The sequence below is a fragment of the Erythranthe guttata genome, chromosome 14 (genome assembly GCF_056151865.1).
Source record: "Erythranthe guttata isolate IM_541 chromosome 14, IM_541, whole genome shotgun sequence".
NCBI classification, from domain to species: domain Eukaryota; kingdom Viridiplantae; phylum Streptophyta; class Magnoliopsida; order Lamiales; family Phrymaceae; genus Erythranthe; species Erythranthe guttata.
In genome coordinates this window covers 5,140,947-5,164,002 of record NC_142546.1, presented here as the reverse complement: position 1 = coordinate 5,164,002, position 23,056 = coordinate 5,140,947, and the positions used below count along the sequence as shown (strand labels likewise).

Sequence of the window (23,056 nt, the reverse complement as noted above, 5' to 3'; positions counted from 1 at the left end):
TGCAGATGCAACTGTGCTTCTAAATATTTGGTCTTCCATGGATCCAGATTCCCAAACTTCCGTGGATGTTGAGATAGTGGACTTTTGGAGTTTGGTCTTGGCCAATTTAGCCCAAATCACAAATCAAATGAAAAACCACAATTTAATAGAAGATCTATAATGATGAATAATAACATATTAACTAACTAACTAATAAAAACAAATCTAATCAAATCTTCCGTATGTAACGGAAAAAGCTCTCAATACTCGAATAATTTAGGAATCGAATTAGGTTTGTGATCTTTTGTATTGGTAATAATCTGTGTTTGGAATATTAGAAAGTCTTGGGCACAACATTGCCAACGCAGCGGCAAGACATAAGCTGGTTCTGTTTGCATTGTATGAAGACAAAGAATGGACACGTTACGTGATTAATTCATACAAACAGAGTAGAGTATTTCGGAGATCCATCCCATTAGAATAGATGTGCGCTGATTGATTGAATTTTTTGGGGTAGCTATGTTTGACTCAGACATCGATGGTATCTTTAAGGGACATTGCGAGAGTGTTGGATAGGTTATCTCTGGTGGCTAAGGAGGGCATCAGCCGCTCCAACACCTTTCCATTAGAAACCGCAATCAAGGCCGTCGTCCTCCCCATCTCCGACGTTGCCGGTGTCACCAAAGGAAAGCTCCGTTAGATTGATAATGTTCACAGAGATACTGTCACCGACAAGGTCATTTTCTTTAAGGATCATGTTTGACACATACATCGATAGTATAATAAATTATATTTCTAGTTGCAAAAAAACCTCTTATTGCGGCCAACTCATAAACCATCTATCCCTTCCATTCTTTTAAGCGGCGGCTCCATCTTAACGAGGCAGCTCTCTGCAATTTTTTTTTTCTTTCACTCTTCAATTTTTTTCATCCGCCACTGCAAAATATTATTATAATTGTCACAGAACTTGCACATCTCTCAAACCTCATTCCATAAATAAAATTCAGGTATGTACACATTTTTTGTTTTTGGCGTTTTGTTTTGAAACCGGGTTTTACCGGGTTTTATCCAGTTTTGCGCGAGTTTTTCACTGGTTTTGAGTGGTTCGACCAGGCCCTTTCCGGTTCCGAGCAGATCGACTCGGGTTTTCATTTTTCACGGTTTTGGCTGTTTAACCGGACGGGATTAGCTACGGGTGCAGTTGAACCGATCGGACCGGCCGGTCCGATCCGCTTACAACATTGCTTTGTATTGGTAATAATCTATGTTTGGAATATTAGAAAGTCTTGGGCACAACATTTCCAACGCAGCGGCAAGAGACAAGCTGGTTCTGTTTGTGTTGTATGAGGACAAAGAATGGACATGTTCATGATTAACTCATACAAACATAGTAGGGTATTCCGGAGTTCCATCCCATTTTGAATTTTTTTTGGAGCTGATCGATTGAAATTTCATTGAATTAGGGTTAGCTAAGTTTGACATAGACATCGATGGTATCTTTAAGGGACATTGCGAGAGTGTTGGATGGTTTATCTCTGGTGGCTAAGGAGGGCATCAGCCGCTTCAACATCATTCCATTGGAAACCGCAATCAAGGTTTGTCGTCCTCTCCGTCGGCGACGTTGCCGGACTCACTAAAGGAAAGCTCGGTCAGATTGATAATGTTCACAGAGGTATTGGCAACGACATTGTCATCTTCTTTAAGAATCATGTTCCCGCTCCCAATTCTCATACCCCATCGACGCTTGGTGCAGATGCAACTGTGCTTCTAAATATTTGGTCTTCCATGGATCCAGATTCCCAAACTTCCGTGGATGTTGAGATAGTGGACTTTTGGAGTTTGGTCTTGGCCAATTTAGCCCAAATCACAAATCAAATGAAAAACCACAATTTAATAGAAGATCTATAATGATGAATAATAACATATTAACTAACTAACTAATAAAAACAAATCTAATCAAATCTTCCGTATGTAACGGAAAAAGCTCTCAATACTCGAATAATTTAGGAATCGAATTAGGTTTGTGATCTTTTGTATTGGTAATAATCTGTGTTTGGAATATTAGAAAGTCTTGGGCACAACATTGCCAACGCAGCGGCAAGACATAAGCTGGTTCTGTTTGCATTGTATGAAGACAAAGAATGGACACGTTACGTGATTAATTCATACAAACAGAGTAGAGTATTTCGGAGATCCATCCCATTAGAATAGATGTGCGCTGATTGATTGAATTTTTTGGGGTAGCTATGTTTGACTCAGACATCGATGGTATCTTTAAGGGACATTGCGAGAGTGTTGGATAGGTTATCTCTGGTGGCTAAGGAGGGCATCAGCCGCTCCAACACCTTTCCATTAGAAACCGCAATCAAGGCCGTCGTCCTCCCCATCTCCGACGTTGCCGGTGTCACCAAAGGAAAGCTCCGTTAGATTGATAATGTTCACAGAGATACTGTCACCGACAAGGTCATTTTCTTTAAGGATCATGTTTGACATATACATCGATAGTATAATAAATTATATTTCTAGTTGCAAAAAAACCTCTTATTGCGGCCAACTCATAAACCATCTATCCCTTCCATTCTTTTAAGCGGCGGCTCCATCTTAACGAGGCAGCTCTCTGCAATTTTTTTTTTCTTTCACTCTTCAATTTTTTTCATCCGCCACTGCAAAATATTATTATAATTGTCACAGAACTTGCACATCTCTCAAACCTCATTCCATAAATAAAATTCAGGTATGTACACATTTTTTGTTTTTGGCGTTTTGTTTTGAAACCGGGTTTTACCGGGTTTTATCCAGTTTTGCGCGAGTTTTTCACCGGTTTTGAGTGGTTCGACCAGGCCCTTTCCGGTTCCGAGCAGATCGACTCGGGTTTTCATTTTTCACGGTTTTGGCTGTTTAACCGGACGGGATTAGCTACGGGTGCAGTTGAACCGATCGGACCGGCCGGTCCGATCCGCTTACAACATTGCTTTGTATTGGTAATAATCTATGTTTGGAATATTAGAAAGTCTTGGGCACAACATTTCCAACGCAGCGGCAAGAGACAAGCTGGTTCTGTTTGTGTTGTATGAGGACAAAGAATGGACATGTTCATGATTAACTCATACAAACATAGTAGGGTATTCCGGAGTTCCATCCCATTTTGAATTTTTTTTGGAGCTGATCGATTGAAATTTCAATGAATTAGGGTTAGCTAAGTTTGACATAGACATCGATGGTATCTTTAAGGGACATTGCGAGAGTGTTGGATGGTTTATCTCTGGTGGCTAAGGAGGGCATCAGCCGCTTCAACATCATTCCATTGGAAACCGCAATCAAGGTTTGTCATCCTCTCCGTCGGCGACGTTGCCGGACTCACTAAAGGAAAGCTCGGTCAGATTGATAATGTTCACAGAGGTATTGGCAACGACATTGTCATCTTCTTTAAGAATCATGTTCCCGCTCCCAATTCTCATACCCCATCGACGCTTGGTGCAGATGCAACTGTGCTTCTAAATATTTGGTCTTCCATGGATCCAGATTCCCAAACTTCCGTGGATGTTGAGATAGTGGACTTTTGGAGTTTGGTCTTGGCCAATTTAGCCCAAATCACAAATCAAATGAAAAACCAGAATTTAATAGAAGATCTATAATGATGAATAATAACATATTAACTAACTAACTAATAAAAACAAATCTAATCAAATCTTCCGTATATAACGGAAAAAGCTCTCAATACTCGAATAATTTAGGAATCGAATCAGGTTTGTGATCTTTTGTATTGGTAATAATCTGTGTTTGGAATATTAGAAAGTCTTGGGCACAACATTGCCAACGCAGCGGCAAGACATAAGCTGGTTCTGTTTGCATTGTATGAAGACAAACAATGGACACGTTACGTGATTAATTCATACAAACAGAGTAGAGTATTTCGGAGATCCATCCCATTAGAATAGATGTGGGCTGATTGATTGAATTTTTTGGGGTAGCTATGTTTGACTCAGACATCGATGGTATCTTTAAGGGACATTGCGAGAGTGTTGGATAGGTTATCTCTGGTGGCTAAGGAGGGCATCAGCCGCTCCAACACCTTTCCATTAGAAACCGCAATCAAGGCCGTCGTCCTCCCCATCTCCGACGTTGCCGGTGTCACCAAAGGAAAGCTCCGTTAGATTGATAATGTTCACAGAGATACTGTCACCGACAAGGTCATTTTCTTTAAGGATCATGTTTGACATATACATCGATAGTATAATAAATTATATTTCTAGTTGCAAAAAAACCTCTTATTGCGGCCAACTCATAAACCATCTATCCCTTCCATTCTTTTAAGCGGCGGCTCCATCTTAACGAGGCAGCTCTCTGCAATTTTTTTTTTCTTTCACTCTTCAATTTTTTTCATCCGCCACTGCAAAATATTATTATAATTGTCACAGAACTTGCACATCTCTCAAACCTCATTCCATAAATAAAATTCAGGTATGTACACATTTTTTGTTTTTGGCGTTTTGTTTTGAAACCGGGTTTTACCGGGTTTTATCCAGTTTTGCGCGAGTTTTTCACCGGTTTTGAGTGGTTCGACCAGGCCCTTTCCGGTTCCGAGCAGATCGACTCGGGTTTTCATTTTTCACGGTTTTGGCTGTTTAACCGGACGGGATTAGCTACGGGTGCAGTTGAACCGATCGGACCGGCCGGTCCGATCCGCTTACAACATTGCTTTGTATTGGTAATAATCTATGTTTGGAATATTAGAAAGTCTTGGGCACAACATTTCCAACGCAGCGGCAAGAGACAAGCTGGTTCTGTTTGTGTTGTATGAGGACAAAGAATGGACATGTTCATGATTAACTCATACAAACATAGTAGGGTATTCCGGAGTTCCATCCCATTTTGAATTTTTTTTGGAGCTGATCGATTGAAATTTCAATGAATTAGGGTTAGCTAAGTTTGACATAGACATCGATGGTATCTTTAAGGGACATTGCGAGAGTGTTGGATGGTTTATCTCTGGTGGCTAAGGAGGGCATCAGCCGCTTCAACATCATTCCATTGGAAACCGCAATCAAGGTTTGTCATCCTCTCCGTCGGCGACGTTGCCGGACTCACTAAAGGAAAGCTCGGTCAGATTGATAATGTTCACAGAGGTATTGGCAACGACATTGTCATCTTCTTTAAGAATCATGTTCCCGCTCCCAATTCTCATACCCCATCGACGCTTGGTGCAGATGCAACTGTGCTTCTAAATATTTGGTCTTCCATGGATCCAGATTCCCAAACTTCCGTGGATGTTGAGATAGTGGACTTTTGGAGTTTGGTCTTGGCCAATTTAGCCCAAATCACAAATCAAATGAAAAACCAGAATTTAATAGAAGATCTATAATGATGAATAATAACATATTAACTAACTAACTAATAAAAACAAATCTAATCAAATCTTCCGTATATAACGGAAAAAGCTCTCAATACTCGAATAATTTAGGAATCGAATCAGGTTTGTGATCTTTTGTATTGGTAATAATCTGTGTTTGGAATATTAGAAAGTCTTGGGCACAACATTGCCAACGCAGCGGCAAGACATAAGCTGGTTCTGTTTGCATTGTATGAAGACAAACAATGGACACGTTACGTGATTAATTCATACAAACAGAGTAGAGTATTTCGGAGATCCATCCCATTAGAATAGATGTGGGCTGATTGATTGAATTTTTTGGGGTAGCTATGTTTGACTCAGACATCGATGGTATCTTTAAGGGACATTGCGAGAGTGTTGGATAGGTTATCTCTGGTGGCTAAGGAGGGCATCAGCCGCTCCAACACCTTTCCATTAGAAACCGCAATCAAGGCCGTCGTCCTCCCCATCTCCGACGTTGCCGGTGTCACCAAAGGAAAGCTCCGTTAGATTGATAATGTTCACAGAGATACTGTCACCGACAAGGTCATTTTCTTTAAGGATCATGTTTGACATATACATCGATAGTATAATAAATTATATTTCTAGTTGCAAAAAAACCTCTTATTGCGGCCAACTCATAAACCATCTATCCCTTCCATTCTTTTAAGCGGCGGCTCCATCTTAACGAGGCAGCTCTCTGCAATTTTTTTTTTCTTTCACTCTTCAATTTTTTTCATCCGCCACTGCAAAATATTATTATAATTGTCACAGAACTTGCACATCTCTCAAACCTCATTCCATAAATAAAATTCAGGTATGTACACATTTTTTTGTTTTTGGCGTTTTGTTTTGAAACCGGGTTTTACCGGGTTTTATCCAGTTTTGCGCGAGTTTTTCACCGGTTTTGAGTGGTTCGACCAGGCCCTTTCCGGTTCCGAGCAGATCGACTCGGGTTTTCATTTTTCACGGTTTTGGCTGTTTAACCGGACGGGATTAGCTACGGGTGCAGTTGAACCGATCGGACCGGCCGGTCCGATCCGCTTACAACATTGCTTTGTATTGGTAATAATCTATGTTTGGAATATTAGAAAGTCTTGGGCACAACATTTCCAACGCAGCGGCAAGAGACAAGCTGGTTCTGTTTGTGTTGTATGAGGACAAAGAATGGACATGTTCATGATTAACTCATACAAACATAGTAGGGTATTCCGGAGTTCCATCCCATTTTGAATTTTTTTCGGAGCTGATCGATTGAAATTTCAATGAATTAGGGTTAGCTAAGTTTGACATAGACATCGATGGTATCTTTAAGGGACATTGCGAGAGTGTTGGATGGTTTATCTCTGGTGGCTAAGGAGGGCATCAGCCGCTTCAACATCATTCCATTGGAAACCGCAATCAAGGTTTGTCGTCCTCTCCGTCGGCGACGTTGCCGGACTCACTAAAGGAAAGCTCGGTCAGATTGATAATGTTCACAGAGGTATTGGCAACGACATTGTCATCTTCTTTAAGAATCATGTTCCCGCTCCCAATTCTCATACCCCATCGACGCTTGGTGCAGATGCAACTGTGCTTCTAAATATTTGGTCTTCCATGGATCCAGATTCCCAAACTTCCGTGGATGTTGAGATAGTGGACTTTTGGAGTTTGGTCTTGGCCAATTTAGCCCAAATCACAAATCAAATGAAAAACCAGAATTTAATAGAAGATCTATAATGATGAATAATAACATATTAACTAACTAACTAATAAAAACAAATCTAATCAAATCTTCCGTATATAACGGAAAAAGCTCTCAATACTCGAATAATTTAGGAATCGAATCAGGTTTGTGATCTTTTGTATTGGTAATAATCTGTGTTTGGAATATTAGAAAGTCTTGGGCACAACATTGCCAACGCAGCGGCAAGACATAAGCTGGTTCTGTTTGCATTGTATGAAGACAAAGAATGGACACGTTACGTGATTAATTCATACAAACAGAGTAGAGTATTTCGGAGATCCATCCCATTAGAATAGATGTGGGCTGATTGATTGAATTTTTTGGGGTAGCTATGTTTGACTCAGACATCGATGGTATCTTTAAGGGACATTGCGAGAGTGTTGGATAGGTTATCTCTGGTGGCTAAGGAGGGCATCAGCCGCTCCAACACCTTTCCATTAGAAACCGCAATCAAGGCCGTCGTCCTCCCCATCTCCGACGTTGCCGGTGTCACCAAAGGAAAGCTCCGTTAGATTGATAATGTTCACAGAGATACTGTCACCGACAAGGTCATTTTCTTTAAGGATCATGTTTGACATATACATCGATAGTATAATAAATTATATTTCTAGTTGCAAAAAAACCTCTTATTGCGGCCAACTCATAAACCATCTATCCCTTCCATTCTTTTAAGCGGCGGCTCCATCTTAACGAGGCAGCTCTCTGCAATTTTTTTTTCTTTCACTCTTCAATTTTTTTCATCCGCCACTGCAAAATATTATTATAATTGTCACAGAACTTGCACATCTCTCAAACCTCATTCCATAAATAAAATTCAGGTATGTACACATTTTTTGTTTTTGGCGTTTTGTTTTGAAACCGGGTTTTACCGGGTTTTATCCAGTTTTGCGCGAGTTTTTCACCGGTTTTGAGTGGTTCGACCAGGCCCTTTCCGGTTCCGAGCAGATCGACTCGGGTTTTCATTTTTCACGGTTTTGGCTGTTTAACCGGACGGGATTAGCTACGGGTGCAGTTGAACCGATCGGACCGGCCGGTCCGATCCGCTTACAACATTGCTTTGTATTGGTAATAATCTATGTTTGGAATATTAGAAAGTCTTGGGCACAACATTTCCAACGCAGCGGCAAGAGACAAGCCGGTTCTGTTTGTGTTGTATGAGGACAAAGAATGGACATGTTCATGATTAACTCATACAAACATAGTAGGGTATTCCGGAGTTCCATCCCATTTTGAATTTTTTTTGGAGCTGATCGATTGAAATTTCAATGAATTAGGGTTAGCTAAGTTTGACATAGACATCGATGGTATCTTTAAGGGACATTGCGAGAGTGTTGGATGGTTTATCTCTGGTGGCTAAGGAGGGCATCAGCCGCTTCAACATCATTCCATTGGAAACCGCAATCAAGGTTTGTCGTCCTCTCCGTCGGCGACGTTGCCGGACTCACTAAAGGAAAGCTCGGTCAGATTGATAATGTTCACAGAGGTATTGGCAACGACATTGTCATCTTCTTTAAGAATCATGTTCCCGCTCCCAATTCTCATACCCCATCGACGCTTGGTGCAGATGCAACTGTGCTTCTAAATATTTGGTCTTCCATGGATCCAGATTCCCAAACTTCCGTGGATGTTGAGATAGTGGACTTTTGGAGTTTGGTCTTGGCCAATTTAGCCCAAATCACAAATCAAATGAAAAACCAGAATTTAATAGAAGATCTATAATGATGAATAATAACATATTAACTAACTAACTAATAAAAACAAATCTAATCAAATCTTCCGTATATAACGGAAAAAGCTCTCAATACTCGAATAATTTAGGAATCGAATCAGGTTTGTGATCTTTTGTATTGGTAATAATCTGTGTTTGGAATATTAGAAAGTCTTGGGCACAACATTGCCAACGCAGCGGCAAGACATAAGCTGGTTCTGTTTGCATTGTATGAAGACAAAGAATGGACACGTTACGTGATTAATTCATACAAACAGAGTAGAGTATTTCGGAGATCCATCCCATTAGAATAGATGTGGGCTGATTGATTGAATTTTTTGGGGTAGCTATGTTTGACTCAGACATCGATGGTATCTTTAAGGGACATTGCGAGAGTGTTGGATAGGTTATCTCTGGTGGCTAAGGAGGGCATCAGCCGCTCCAACACCTTTCCATTAGAAACCGCAATCAAGGCCGTCGTCCTCCCCATCTCCGACGTTGCCGGTGTCACCAAAGGAAAGCTCCGTTAGATTGATAATGTTCACAGAGATACTGTCACCGACAAGGTCATTTTCTTTAAGGATCATGTTTGACATATACATCGATAGTATAATAAATTATATTTCTAGTTGCAAAAAAACCTCTTATTGCGGCCAACTCATAAACCATCTATCCCTTCCATTCTTTTAAGCGGCGGCTCCATCTTAACGAGGCAGCTCTCTGCAATTTTTTTTTTCTTTCACTCTTCAATTTTTTTCATCCGCCACTGCAAAATATTATTATAATTGTCACAGAACTTGCACATCTCTCAAACCTCATTCCATAAATAAAATTCAGGTATGTACACATTTTTTGTTTTTGGCGTTTTGTTTTGAAACCGGGTTTTACCGGGTTTTATCCAGTTTTGCGCGAGTTTTTCACCGGTTTTGAGTGGTTCGACCAGGCCCTTTCCGGTTCCGAGCAGATCGACTCGGGTTTTCATTTTTCACGGTTTTGGCTGTTTAACCGGACGGGATTAGCTACGGGTGCAGTTGAACCGATCGGACCGGCCGGTCCGATCCGCTTACAACATTGCTTTGTATTGGTAATAATCTATGTTTGGAATATTAGAAAGTCTTGGGCACAACATTTCCAACGCAGCGGCAAGAGACAAGCTGGTTCTGTTTGTGTTGTATGAGGACAAAGAATGGACATGTTCATGATTAACTCATACAAACATAGTAGGGTATTCCGGAGTTCCATCCCATTTTGAATTTTTTTTGGAGCTGATCGATTGAAATTTCAATGAATTAGGGTTAGCTAAGTTTGACATAGACATCGATGGTATCTTTAAGGGACATTGCGAGAGTGTTGGATGGTTTATCTCTGGTGGCTAAGGAGGGCATCAGCCGCTTCTACATCATTCCATTGGAAACCGCAATCAAGGTTTGTCGTCCTCTCCGTCGGCGACGTTGCCGGACTCACTAAAGGAAAGCTCGGTCAGATTGATAATGTTCACAGAGGTATTGGCAACGACATTGTCATCTTCTTTAAGAATCATGTTCCCGCTCCCAATTCTCATACCCCATCGACGCTTGGTGCAGATGCAACTGTGCTTCTAAATATTTGGTCTTCCATGGATCCAGATTCCCAAACTTCCGTGGATGTATGCCCCCCCCCCCCCCCCCCCCCCCGCCTGATGCTTTCTCGACCTCGAATGTCACTATAGTTTAGGGGTTTATTGGGCTTGGTCAATAGACATATCATCCAAATTAAAGATAAATATTAAAAAAGAGATGTTGACAAAAATTAGTTAATAAAAAATATCATAATATAGCACACATTTTTTTTTATTAAACTATTTTCAATTATGTTAAATTAGAAGTGTTACAAAATGATAAGGCCATTTTGGATATACCTTGTGTGTATTTGTAGGATTATTTCCACCTTGCTCCCTTGAATTATACTATTTTGGCACTTTGTACCCTCGGAATAAATTGATTAGCACTCTGCACACTCGAAAAACAATAAATCATGCATAATACACTCCTAATAAATTTTTTTTTTTATTCATGAATCATTTCGAAATTGTAAAGTGCAAGGATAAAAATACTATCCCATCAACAAATTTAAGAATTATATTTCTTATAAAAAAAATAGTTTACGAAAAAAATCCTTAAGTTATTTCGTTATCAAGTTATCTGAATATTATATTTTATTCCAAATTTTTATACCTAATATTTTCACTAGTTACAATTAAAGATCCATCAATAGAATATTTTAGTGATAAAAGTTTATTTTATTTTATTTTGTAAGAAAATATATTTTTTTTTTAAATAATCAGGTGTGATTTTTATTTTTTCGCACTCTTGCACTCGAAATTAGGTTGGAGGTTGAAGAAAATAACAATTTACCAAAAAAGAAAAATGCATTTAATATTCAATTGACGGTGCAAAGTAAATTTAAGCCATATTTGTATGTACATTCTCCTGAGTATATATGGGTGTAATTTATGATGTGTGTGTTTATTTCTCTGTAGTATGTGTATAAATTTTACATATGGAGAGAAACAAGCTTTTTTTTCTCGTTAGCTCAAGAAAATAATGTCTGAGATTTTTTGTCCCTCTTCGTTCATTTATGCTTATTCTTTTATCTAGACGTGTTCGGTTTTCGGTTTTCGGAGAGAGAAGGAGGCGGTTGGTGGGCTTGTGCTGGACAGATGAGGGGCTGGTTGGTGGGCTTGTGCCTTAGAGAGAGGGGGCTGGTTGGTGGGCTTGAGTCGGAGAGAGGGGCTGGTTAGTGGGTTTGGGCTAGAGAGAGAGGGGGCTGGTTGGTGGTCTTGGGCCGGAGAAACAAGGCGGGCTAGTTGGTGGGCTGTGGCCGGAGATTGAGAGGGGGTTGGTTGGTGGGCATGGACTAGGGAGAGAGATGGGGAGATAGTGGGATTTTGGAGTTTGGATCGGGCCAATTTAGCCCAAAACATAAATCAAATATGATGAATAAAAACATAATAACTAACTAACTAATAAATAAAAAAATCTAATCACATCGTCCGTATATAACGGAAGAAGCCCCCAATACTCGAATAATTTAGGAATGAAATTTGGTTTGTCATACTTTGTATCAATGTTGTCGGAACCGAACCGGACACAAAATTGACTAGGGATTCGGTCACGGTTGGATCGGTTCAACGGGTTCAACCCGGGTTTTTTTTACTTATTTATTTCCTTAACTAATTTTTATATATAATTTTGAGTTGATTGTTTTTTATATATGTATTTTTCACAAAATTAAAACTTCCGCATAAAATAGTGATTTTCTAAACATAAATAATAAATTAAAATATTTTACAAATATTATTATAAATTATATTAGTGATTTTCTAAATATAAATTATAAATTAAGATATGTCACAACTATAGTATAATAAATAATATTTCTAGTTGAAAAAAACCCTTTATTGCGGCCAACTCATAAACCATCTATCCCTTCCATTCTTTTAAGCGGCGGCTCCATCTCAGCGAGGCAGCTCCCTGCAACTATTTTTTTTTCTTCCACTCTTCTTTCATAACTCATCCGCCACAACAAAATATTATTATAATTGTCACAAAACTTGCACATCTCTCAAACCTCATTCCATAAATCAAATTCAGGTATGTACACATTTTTTTTGTTTTTGGCCTTTTGTTTTGAAACCGGGTTTGACCGGGTTTTTGCCGGTTTTGCGCGAGTTTTTCACCGGTTTTGAGTAGTTCGACCGGACCCTTTCTAGTTTCGAGCAGATCAACTCCGGTTTTCATTTTTCACGGTTTTGGGTGTTGAACCGGACTGGATCAACTAGGGGTGCAGTTGAACTGATCGGACCGGCCGGTCCGATCCACTTACAACATTGCTTTGTATTTGTAATAATCTGTGTTTGGAATATTAGAAAGTCTTGGGCACAACATTGCCAACGCAATGGCAAGAGACAAGCTGGTTCCGTTTGTATTGTATGAGGACAAATAATGGACGCGTTACATGATTAACTCATACAAACAGAGTAGGGTATTCAGAGTTCCATCCCATTTTGAATTTTTTAAGGGGCTAATCGATTGAAATTTCAATGAATTAGGGTTAGCTAAGTTTGACACAGACATCGATGGTATCTTTAAGGGACATTGCGAGAGTGTTGTATGGGTTATTTCTAGTGGCTAAGGAGGGCATCAGCCGCTCCAACATCATTCCATTGGAAACCGCAATCAAGGTCGTCGTCCTCTCCGTCGCCGACATTGCCGGACTCACCAAAGGAAAGCTCCATCAGATTGACAATGTTTACAGAGATATTGGCAACGACACTGTAATCTTCTTTACGGATCATGTTCCAGCTCCCAATTCTCATCCCCCAGGGATGCCTGGTGCAGATGCAACTGTGCTTCTAAATATTTCTTCTTCCATGGATTCAAATTCCCAAACTTTCGTGGATGTATATCCCCCACCTGATGCTTCCTCGACCTCGAATGCCACTATAGTTGACGGTACTGTCATTCCTGAAACTTCCGTGGATGTATGTCCTCAGTCTGCTGCTCCATCGACCTCAAATACTACTGCAGTGAACGGTGTTGTCACTCCCTTGAAGCAGAGGAGGCTCAGGGAAAGGAAAGTCCCTTCTACTCCTTTCACCAGAGCCATGGGGTAAGTGAATCCATACTTCTACTCACTGCTATTAGTGTATATTATCAACTGGTATGTTTATGCAATTCTGTTTCAAAAAATACACTTAATTACTTCAATAAATATGGTGAGAATATATGATTCATGATAGTCTCAATGAATTATAGTTGTTGTAACTTATTCACTTAGTATCTGATATGTTGTTGTTATAGGGCACAATGTAATGGATTTATGTTTGACTAGTGTTTGAAGAAAAAAAAACGAGTGATGTCAAAATACGAAGCTTATTTTATTTGTCAAATGAATATCAATCTTTCAATGTAGTTTCCGTAGGTGCCTTTTTTCGAAAATTACATATTTCACCCCAAAATCTCAAGATATATACATGCAAGATCACTAGAAGTTCGAAAATCAATTTTTTTCTTGCAAAACCTTTTTAAATCCGAAATTTTTGTTCAATAAATGCTGAAAACAGATTTAAAAACACAATTATGACCGACTTCTTGAAAATTAAAGATTTGCCTCAAAAAAATTTCGATCCACAGATGCAACACCATAAAAGTTCAAAATTCATTTTTCTTGTAACCCTTTTTTGAAATCCAAAATTTTCAATGCTTTTGGCCAATAAAACTTGTATCTACCCACTATCAACACAAATGATGCATGCAAGAACAATAAATCAACACTCAACACGTCTTTTCCATTTTCCCCCAAAAAGCCCTAACTCTTTCGAAATCATTCCAAATCTTATAAGAAATTTTGAAAACTCTTTTTATACTATTGATACCTCCTAATTGCAGCAAAAAATCAGAATTTCTTACCTGCAAATCGAAGAAAAGAAAACAACCGAAGGAGGGAATGCTTTCAAGCACCAAAATCTAACCAAACCACTTTGATTGTGAATGAAATGGTGTGAGCTTCTAAGAGGGATGTATTATTATCTCCCATGAGTAGGGAAGAAGACTTTATGGTGTTTTTGGTGTATTCTAAAGCAAGGGTTAAATACGGGACCTTCATTTTTATTTTTGATTTTCTTGCAAATTTGGAGTTTGAGGTGGAAGAAGGGGAGGCCGATTGTGGAGGTGGTGGCTTCAGTGGAAATGGGGAAAGAAGACAAGTAAGATGAGTATGTGGAAGAAGAATGAGAAATAAGGGTGTCTTTTGGGATTTCTTTGAGTGTGAGATTAATGAAATGATTAGTGTGTGCCAAGTGGAAAGACATGCAAATTATCACTAATTTATTTATTTAAAATAAACCCAACTTGCACACTACACACACAATCCGGACATATATATATATATATATATATATATATATATATATATATATATATATATATATATATATATATATATATATATATATATATAATCACACTCTAGTACTATATCTATAATTCACATAAGTTATCAAATTTCAAAAATAATCTACCAAATAATTAAGATATGCAATTATTCACATAAGTCACGTAATTCATGAAATTCCTAGAATTTCAATTTACGGAAATGACACTAAATCACATAAATCACACATATATATCTTCTAGTGGATTTCACAAAATGAATATCATGTAATCACCACATTCCAAATAATTACATAACGCATGTAATTATTCACGTAAGTCACGCAATTGGATTCATGTCACTAATTAATATCACGTAATAATATTGCCTATGGATTCTCGAGTTAGGAATATTAGTTTCAGGTTTTAGGGTTTTGGAAAGGTGGGGTATTACAATTATTTCTTCTATCTGGTCTTATTTAGTGCATGAATCTAGCTAATTTATGTTGTTATGTGTTATTATTAGAATTGACCGACATATCGTTTTAATAATTAGAACATGGGTAGAAGAGCCTTCGAGTAGTTTTCACCGGATGAGTGTGTCAATTGCATGTGGTATCGTAGACATACATATATCACCTTAGGTAGCCGTTTACGAGACTTGTTAGTTAATGTTTTATTCATATTTGGTTTGCATAGACATATAGTGAACCGTTTATGACTAATAGACTCATAATACTCGCGACAGTGGGTTATGAGTAATTTAGTGTCTCGGGTTAGTAATCATGAATCTTAACTTGCATAATAGATGTTTAATTGGGTGATGAATTATCTCATAGGGGAAGATAAAATCCTAATTTGTTTTTATTGATATTCTTTTGCGTTTATTAGCTTTCATAATTAGTCTAATTATTTAGTTGATTAAATTGAACAACCTTGCGTAGGCTAGATAAAAATCATAGTTGTTAGAATTCGGTACTTAGGATTAGGTAATTTGAGTATGTATTCCCTGTGGGATAGACATCCGACTCTCACGAGTCCACTTTTACTACTTTTTTGCGATACGTGCAATTGCGTGTTAGATATTTAGCCCAACACTATGTTCATTAGGTAATTGTTTGGACATCCTGAACTCTATCATAATTATTCATAGTACCGTCTTTTTTGGGATAATTTTGTTGTGGGGTTATTTTGCTATTGTATTAAATAGTAGGGGGTTGTTTACAAATTTCCCACATAAATATTTGCTTGCTCTCAATTTTGAACATTTTATATGTCGATTCTTAATTCCTAAACCTAGGGGGGAAATCGGAACGAAATTTCCGATTTCCGCCGATTCCGAGCCAAAAAATTTTCGATTTTGGAACAATTTTCTCAATTACGAATTCCGAAAATCCGATTTCCGAAATTTCCGAAAAAAATCGGATCGGGATCGGACTTTGATATAGAATTGCCGGAATTTCCGAATTCCAATCCGAAATTATTCCAAAAATTTCTGGTTTTTTTCCAATTTGTTTTTTAATATATTTAAAAATTGTTATATATGTGTCTTCATGCTAAAACCAATAAATGCTTTGGGCTGGTATGCAGAATTATTTGTTTGAAGAATATAAAAAATGTGATCCATATATTATTGGCCCATTTATAAATTACAACTAGCCCCTTTTCATCGTCTTTGTTTCTTTACTTTTCCTCACAATGAATCCTATTTTTTTTTTTTTTTTTTTACCGCACTAGTTAAAAATTGAAGAGCCTTTGATGGTTTTGGAGGCTTTAGATGAAAGTAAATTTTGTTCTCCAATTTCTTTGTCTATGAATCCTTTTTCTACATTCTTTTTTGCTTTTGTTGGTTGAAACATCATTGCTTCCGATTCTTTTATAGCCAAAAACCTCTGATTGCAGAATTCTTTTATACTTACTTGTTCATCCATTCCATTTTTTTCTTTGTTTTCCGCTGCAGTTCAATTTCTTTACATCTTAATTTTTTCTTCAATTTCTTACAGATTTTCGGAAAAAAAATTCTAAATTTACATGATATTCGATTTTTTCCGAAATTCCGAAATTTCCGATTTTTTCGGAATCGGAATGAGTTTCTAAATTCCGATCCGATCCGTCCGATTTCCACCCCGTTATCCTTGGGTCATCTTCTCAACAGCAAAATCCGAGCTTTCATCACTCAAAAAGGTATTTCATTCTGCTGTTTTGACGACAAAAAAAAAAATACTTTAACTTTTGCGTGGGGTGTTTGATTTGGCTTCTTTGATTTCACAAATTGAACTCCATAACCTTCGTTTTGCAATTTTGCCCAATTTCCACTTCCTTCTAGGGTAATAATGTTTTCATTTTGGTTTACGTGATTGAGAATAATTATATCTGAGGATTTTGCCGCTAAGTGATTAGATAGGGCTTCTTACAGGTTTAATGGCGGTTGTATCATGTAGTCTGCTATTTCTGGGGATTTAATCTCGTTGTAGATTACCATATGCTAGAAACAGAAAATCGTCGCAAAATGTGTCACTGCCCACGAACACAATCAAATATTTTGTATGATTAGATTTATTCTGATTCTTTTAACTATTTAACTTAAACGGAACGACGATAGCACACAAATTGTTTTTGGCCTAATCGAGAAAATGTGCTGTTAGACTCTTCTCATGTATGCACTTGGTGAACTAGTAGAAAATCAAACTAGATAAAAGCAGGCTCCTATTTTGATATCACAACGCAATTGGATCTGTGATTACTAGTGTTTTTTTTTTTTTTTTTTTTTTGCTCAAGAATTTCTAATGCGAAAATTTAATTGGATCTCAATACAAGTTATTATTTTAGATGGTATCTTTAAGGGACACTGCGAGAGTGTTGGATGGGTTATCTCTGGTGGCTAAGGAGGGCATCAGCCGCTCCAACACCGTTCCATTGGAAACTGCAATCAAGGCCGCCATCCTCTCCGTCTCCGATGTTGTCGGTCTCACCAAAGGAAAACTCCGTCAGATTGATAATGATGTTCACAGACATACTGTCACCGACAGTGTCATCTTCTTTAAGGATCATGTTCCCGCTTCCAATTCTCATCCTCCACCGACGCCTGGTGCAGATGCAACTGTGCTTCTAAATATTGGTTCTTCCATGGATCCAGAATCCCAAACTTCCGTGGATGTATATCCCCCGCCTGGTGCTCTCTCGACCTCGAATGCCACTATAGTTGACGGTGCTGTCATTCCCGAAACTTCCGTGGATGTATGTCTCCAGTCTGCTGCTCCATCGACCTCAAATACTACTGCAGTGAATGGTGTTGTCACTCCCTTGAAGCAGAGGAGGCTCAGGGAAAGGAAAGTCCCTTCTACTCCTTTCTCCAGAGCCATGGGGTAAGTTAATCCATACTTCTACTCACTGCTATTAGGGTATATTATCAACTGGCATGTTTATGCAATTCTGTTGCAAAAGGTACACTTAATTACTTCAGTAAACGGGGTGAGAATATATGATTCATGATAGTCTTATTCACTTAGTATCTGATATGTTGTTGTAGGGCACAATGTAATGAATTTATGTTTTACGAGTGTTTGAAGAAAACAAAATGAGTGATGTCAAAATACGAGGCCTATTTTATTTGTCAGATGAATATCAATATTTCAATGAAGTTTCTGTAGATGCCTTTTTGGACTGTAGCAATTACCTATTTTAACTCGTCTATTCTGTTGTTCTGACCTATGTTTTCACTAGTGCAGTTCCCTTAATGGTTGGATTCCGTTTTAGTATTGTACATTGTATTCTCAAACTTACGCTTTCATCTTCAATAAGCTAGAGCTAACTGTTGAATCTCATGAGAAAATGATATTAGCATGAGTTTAGTTTTATTATTTCAAGTATGATTGAAGGTTTGCTGGACTTGGAGCTGGTCTTGCTTGGGGGACACTTCAGGAGTCTACAAAGAGGGTCTTGTTTGGTACGCCTAACTCAGAAAACAACCAACATGCCCTTTCCCCATACTTGTCTGAGAGAAATGCAGAACGTTTAGCTCTTGCATTATGCAGAATGCGTGGAGCAGCTCTCAAATTAGGCCAAATGTTGAGCATCCAGGATGAATCTCTCGTACCTGCTCCAGTATGTAACTGCATATTCATTTAGATTACGAGTTCTTTCATGTTATATGATTGTATGCATGCCCGGACATTCTCCTTCTCATTTCTTATGATAAAAGTATGGCCCCAATTATTTTTCGAAGATAATTGTTCAGGCAGTTTATGGCTATACTTTGCTGCACATACATGGTGCATCAGTTCTTTCCACTTGCCAGATCTCCTTCTTGACTTGACTTGACTTCATTTAAATTTTTACTAGAATGATGTTTTACAGTGTAACCAAATAAATATAGAAGCTTGTTCTAAAAAGAAGTCATGCTGGGATAAAGTTCTACATCAGAAAAAAAAAACTAGTGTTGAATGATCAGATTTTGTGAATCATACTTGTAGAATAGAGTTGCGAGATGTTTAAATTTCTAGATTAGAAAAAAGGCTTTATTTATGCGCTGGTTGATTTAGTAGTGGCAACTGGCAACATTTTAATTATGATGGTTTATGTGCATGGATCACTTGACAAAATTTCATATGTTATGAGATCTTTACCGTGTGGTTTTCTTATGGGCTTGTGAGAGTGAGATTTTTTATTTTTCTGATGATGAAATTTAATTAGAGGGCCAACTATATTACCGTTGAAGAAGAGCAAATGATAGGCATGCAGATGAGGGCAATGCGTTTTTTTTTTTAGAAGTTCTAACTTCCATGACCACATTCAATCTTCGAATTTTTTTAACCAACATTTTCATGTCCTTACAAACCATAATTTTATGGTTTCTGATTAACCGTAATAACTCGTATGCCATTTCAGATATTAGCAGCTTTAGACATTGTCCGTCAGGGTGCAGATCGGATGCCAAGGAATCAGCTCAATCAGGTTTTGGATGCTGAATTGGGTTCCAACTGGTCATCAAATTTGACAAGTTTTGACTATGAGCCAATGGCTGCAGCAAGTATAGGACAGGTAATGAAGTTCAGCTATGTAATTTATGCTTATATTTGATTCCTTTTGTGTGATTTCAGTTGTGCAATCAATTCATTCAATATTTCCCTATTTTTGTTTTTAATTAACTATATCTGAACATAGCTGAATTGGAAAGAGATATTGTTTGATAAAAAGTACTCGAGCTCAGTTTTAGCACAACTTAGATGACAGGTGGTGTTATTTGATTGCAATAGTAAGTACCAAAACCGGAGGCATTTCTTTGAGTTTCACACATATCTGAACTCGTTGTCTTTTCAGGCAAAATATATATCCGTATCTGTTCATTTGTGCATCTTATTATTCATCAAAAAGTTTGACTGGATCTTATTGATCTGCCGCTGTTGTGTTTTGTGTTTCATCTCCTGAATCCCGATTCTTATAAAATAACTTTAGGTCCATCGTGCTGTCACGAAGGAAGGTTTGGAGGTTGCAATCAAAATTCAGTATCCAGGAGTTGCAGATAGCATTGAAAGTGACATCGATAATGTTAAACTGCTATTAACTTATACAAACTTGTTACCAGAAAAAATGTACCTCGACAATGCAATGAAGGTAGTGTTTTTGCGTTCCAGTATTTTGCTTACTTTTATGAAGATATCTGATGTATATTACCATGTAGTAGGTCTAGAAAGTAATTAATCTAAAGAAGGTAAAGAATTCTGTCAAGAGTTGTGTTCCAAAATAGTTGGAATAAACCTCGCAATACTTGCCTTTCACAGTTGCATGCTTAGCAATCAATCATGAGTCGGAAGCTTTGATCTCATTTCAAATATTTTGTCTTCTGGCTTCTTCGAATCCTGATATAAATTATTTCTTAGTGGGTCTGAAGTTGTCTCAAACTTTAAACTTTATGCACCTTTCTGACTGCAACTTTTACGATCTGGCCTGACAATATTCATTCCATATTTTTACAGTTACAAAAAAATGTAGATACACCAGATCTGTGATGCCATGTGTGATTGTGACACCTTCCTGACTTCTTTCTCAGGTTGCGAAAGAGGAACTTTCTCGTGAATGTGACTACGAATTGGAGGCCAAAAATCAGAAAAGGTTTCGCAGTCTCCTGACTAATACAAAGGGCTTTTATGTTCCATTTGTGGTGGATAATATATCTAGTAAAAGAGTCCTGTCTACAGAACTGGTTCCTGGTATTTGCTTCACTATATCTTGTTTTTCTTTTCCTCCAATAATATTAGAATAATAAGTAAAAATAATTTTGTACGATTCAAATTAAAATATTTTTTTTTGGTTTAGTGATATATCGATTCCGGATTGTATTTAGAATAAATAAAAACTTATCTTGTTGAAAAGGAAGTTGTGATATAATCCAGTTTCAATACTTTTGCTTCTCCTATAGTAAATTGTAGTTCCCAACAGTGTAATATGTGTGGTCCATTCTATATATGTTTATCATGTATTATGACTAATTGCAGGCATTCCAATTGATAAGGTGGCATTATTGAGCCAAGAGACTCGCAATTATGTTGGAAAAAAGTTACTGGAGCTTACTTTGATGGAGTTATTTGTCTTCCGTTTCATGCAGGCATGGTCTCTATATTACACAGATGTCTTATGATACGCTTTTTTTTGTTAAGAGTTCTGGAATGCATCAGTTCAAATATAAAGTATTTGAACTTCACTTATTATTCTCATTTTTTACGTTATGTTTATACTTGTCTTTTTTCCTTGATCAAGCAGACTGATCCGAACTGGAGTAACTTTTTATATGATGAGGCGGAAAAATCGATCAATCTTATAGACTTTGGAGCTGCTAGGGACTACCCAAAACATTTTGTAGATGATTATATAAGAATGGTAAAATTTGTTGATTGGAGTTTGCTTTCAGTAATAATGTTCCAAATGAGTTGGCGGCGACTGACGTTATTGAATGACAGGTGCTTGCTTGCGCAAATAATGACAGAGAAGCAGTGATTGAGATGTCAAGGAGACTTGGATTTCTTACAGGAACGGAATCTGATATTATGTTAGAGGCTCATGTCCAGGCGGGTTTTGTTGTGGGGCTACCATTTTCAAAACGTGGAGGGTACGATTTTGGATCTACCAACATTACTCAAAGCATATCAAACCTTGGTGCAACAATGCTCAGGCATCGGCTCACACCACCACCCGAGGAGGCTTATAGCCTACACCGCAAGCTTTCAGGTGCTTTCCTTGCTTGCATCAAGCTTAGGGCTGTTGTTCCCTGTCGGGAGATTCTGCTCCAAGTTTTTGAGAATTATCAGTTTGCTGAAGAAGCTAGTGCCAAAATCTTGTCAACAAGTTCAATTTAATTTAGTAGTGATATAGACGAATAAATATATGGCTGCGGCTATATGCAATACTCATTCCACTTGTGTAAGACCAAATTAAAGAAAATTCCAAAAGATTCTATTTTATTAAGATGGAATGACAAGTATGCCCATAAATTAAATTGGCTTTTTTTTTCTCATGTAAGACCAAATACAAATAATGAGAAAAAAACAAAAATCGACACAAAGGTGTCGAAAAACTATGCTACAAATCGACACTTAAGCGTCGAATTTCATAGGTAAAAATCGACATTGACATGTCGAATTTATAGCACAAATTCAAATGTCGAATTTTATACCTCAAAATCGACATCTAAATGTCGAATTTTATACCTCAAAATCGACATCTAAATGTCGATTTTTAGCTGTAAAATTCGACCTATACATGTCGAATTCGTTTGCGCGGGATTTTTTTTGGAAAATCGATATTCTAGCTGAAAAAAACCCATAAATGCATACATTCTTGGGTTCTTCCATCGTAGAATCTTCTATTTTGATGTCTCCTGACTCCATACTTGCCATCTTTGTAAGATTTGTTGAGTTTTGATGATTTTGAATTTCTAGGTTTTGTGGGTTAATGGAGGAGGAAGGAGAAAGGTCTTGTGGGTTTTGGAAGATGGAGAAGATGATAGTTGATCTTGTCGTTTTGTGGTCTTGTGATAGGGTTTTTTGTGTTTTTGAATTTTTGGTCTTGCATATTTGGAATTTTTTATTTTTTTAATAAATAAGGGTATTATAGTATTTATACATTGAAAATTTTAATTTGGTCTTGCACAAGTGAAATTAGTCTTGCATATAGCCGCAGCCTAAATATATATATATATATATATTTCCATTTTCGTTAAACAGATGTAATGGTCCGTTACATTGCTTTCGATGATACTAGTATCGGATGCAAACACTTCCCGACAACGTCCTCAACTTTCCAAATTACCCACTTACCTGAGTCTATTGTACAAGAATCCCATCCTGAATAAGATTATAGCCTAT

The 23,056-nt window shown here is 37.7% G+C and overlaps 1 protein-coding gene across 1 annotated transcript; it reads left to right on the top strand.

Moving 5' to 3' along the window:
* Positions 1–16,294: 16,294 nt before the first annotated feature.
* On the top strand, positions 16,295–22,188 carry LOC105956632 (protein ABC transporter 1, mitochondrial). The gene is made up of 9 exons (XM_012980493.2): positions 16,295–16,880; positions 17,526–18,061; positions 18,575–18,800; positions 19,584–19,736; positions 20,151–20,309; positions 20,746–20,905; positions 21,191–21,300; positions 21,456–21,572; positions 21,653–22,188. The coding sequence occupies exons 2-9, from the start codon at positions 17,526–17,528 to the stop codon at positions 22,046–22,048; spliced, it is 1,857 nt and encodes a 618-aa protein (XP_012835947.1). The 5' UTR covers positions 16,295–16,880; the 3' UTR covers positions 22,049–22,188.
* The last annotated feature ends 868 nt before the right edge of the window (positions 22,189–23,056 follow it).

What these genes read in the sequence shown, in the direction of transcription:
- LOC105956632 (XM_012980493.2), top strand. Translation starts at nt 17,526, where the DNA reads ATGGTATCTTTAAGGGACACTGCGAGAGTGTTGGATGGGTTATCTCTG. An exon ending in CTGCAGCAAGTATAGGACAG is followed by an intron (nt 19,737 to 20,150) that starts GTAATGAAGTTC and finishes AAATAACTTTAG; the next exon opens with GTCCATCGTGCTGTCACGAA. An exon ending in GTCTACAGAACTGGTTCCTG is followed by an intron (nt 20,906 to 21,190) that starts GTATTTGCTTCA and finishes GACTAATTGCAG; the next exon opens with GCATTCCAATTGATAAGGTG.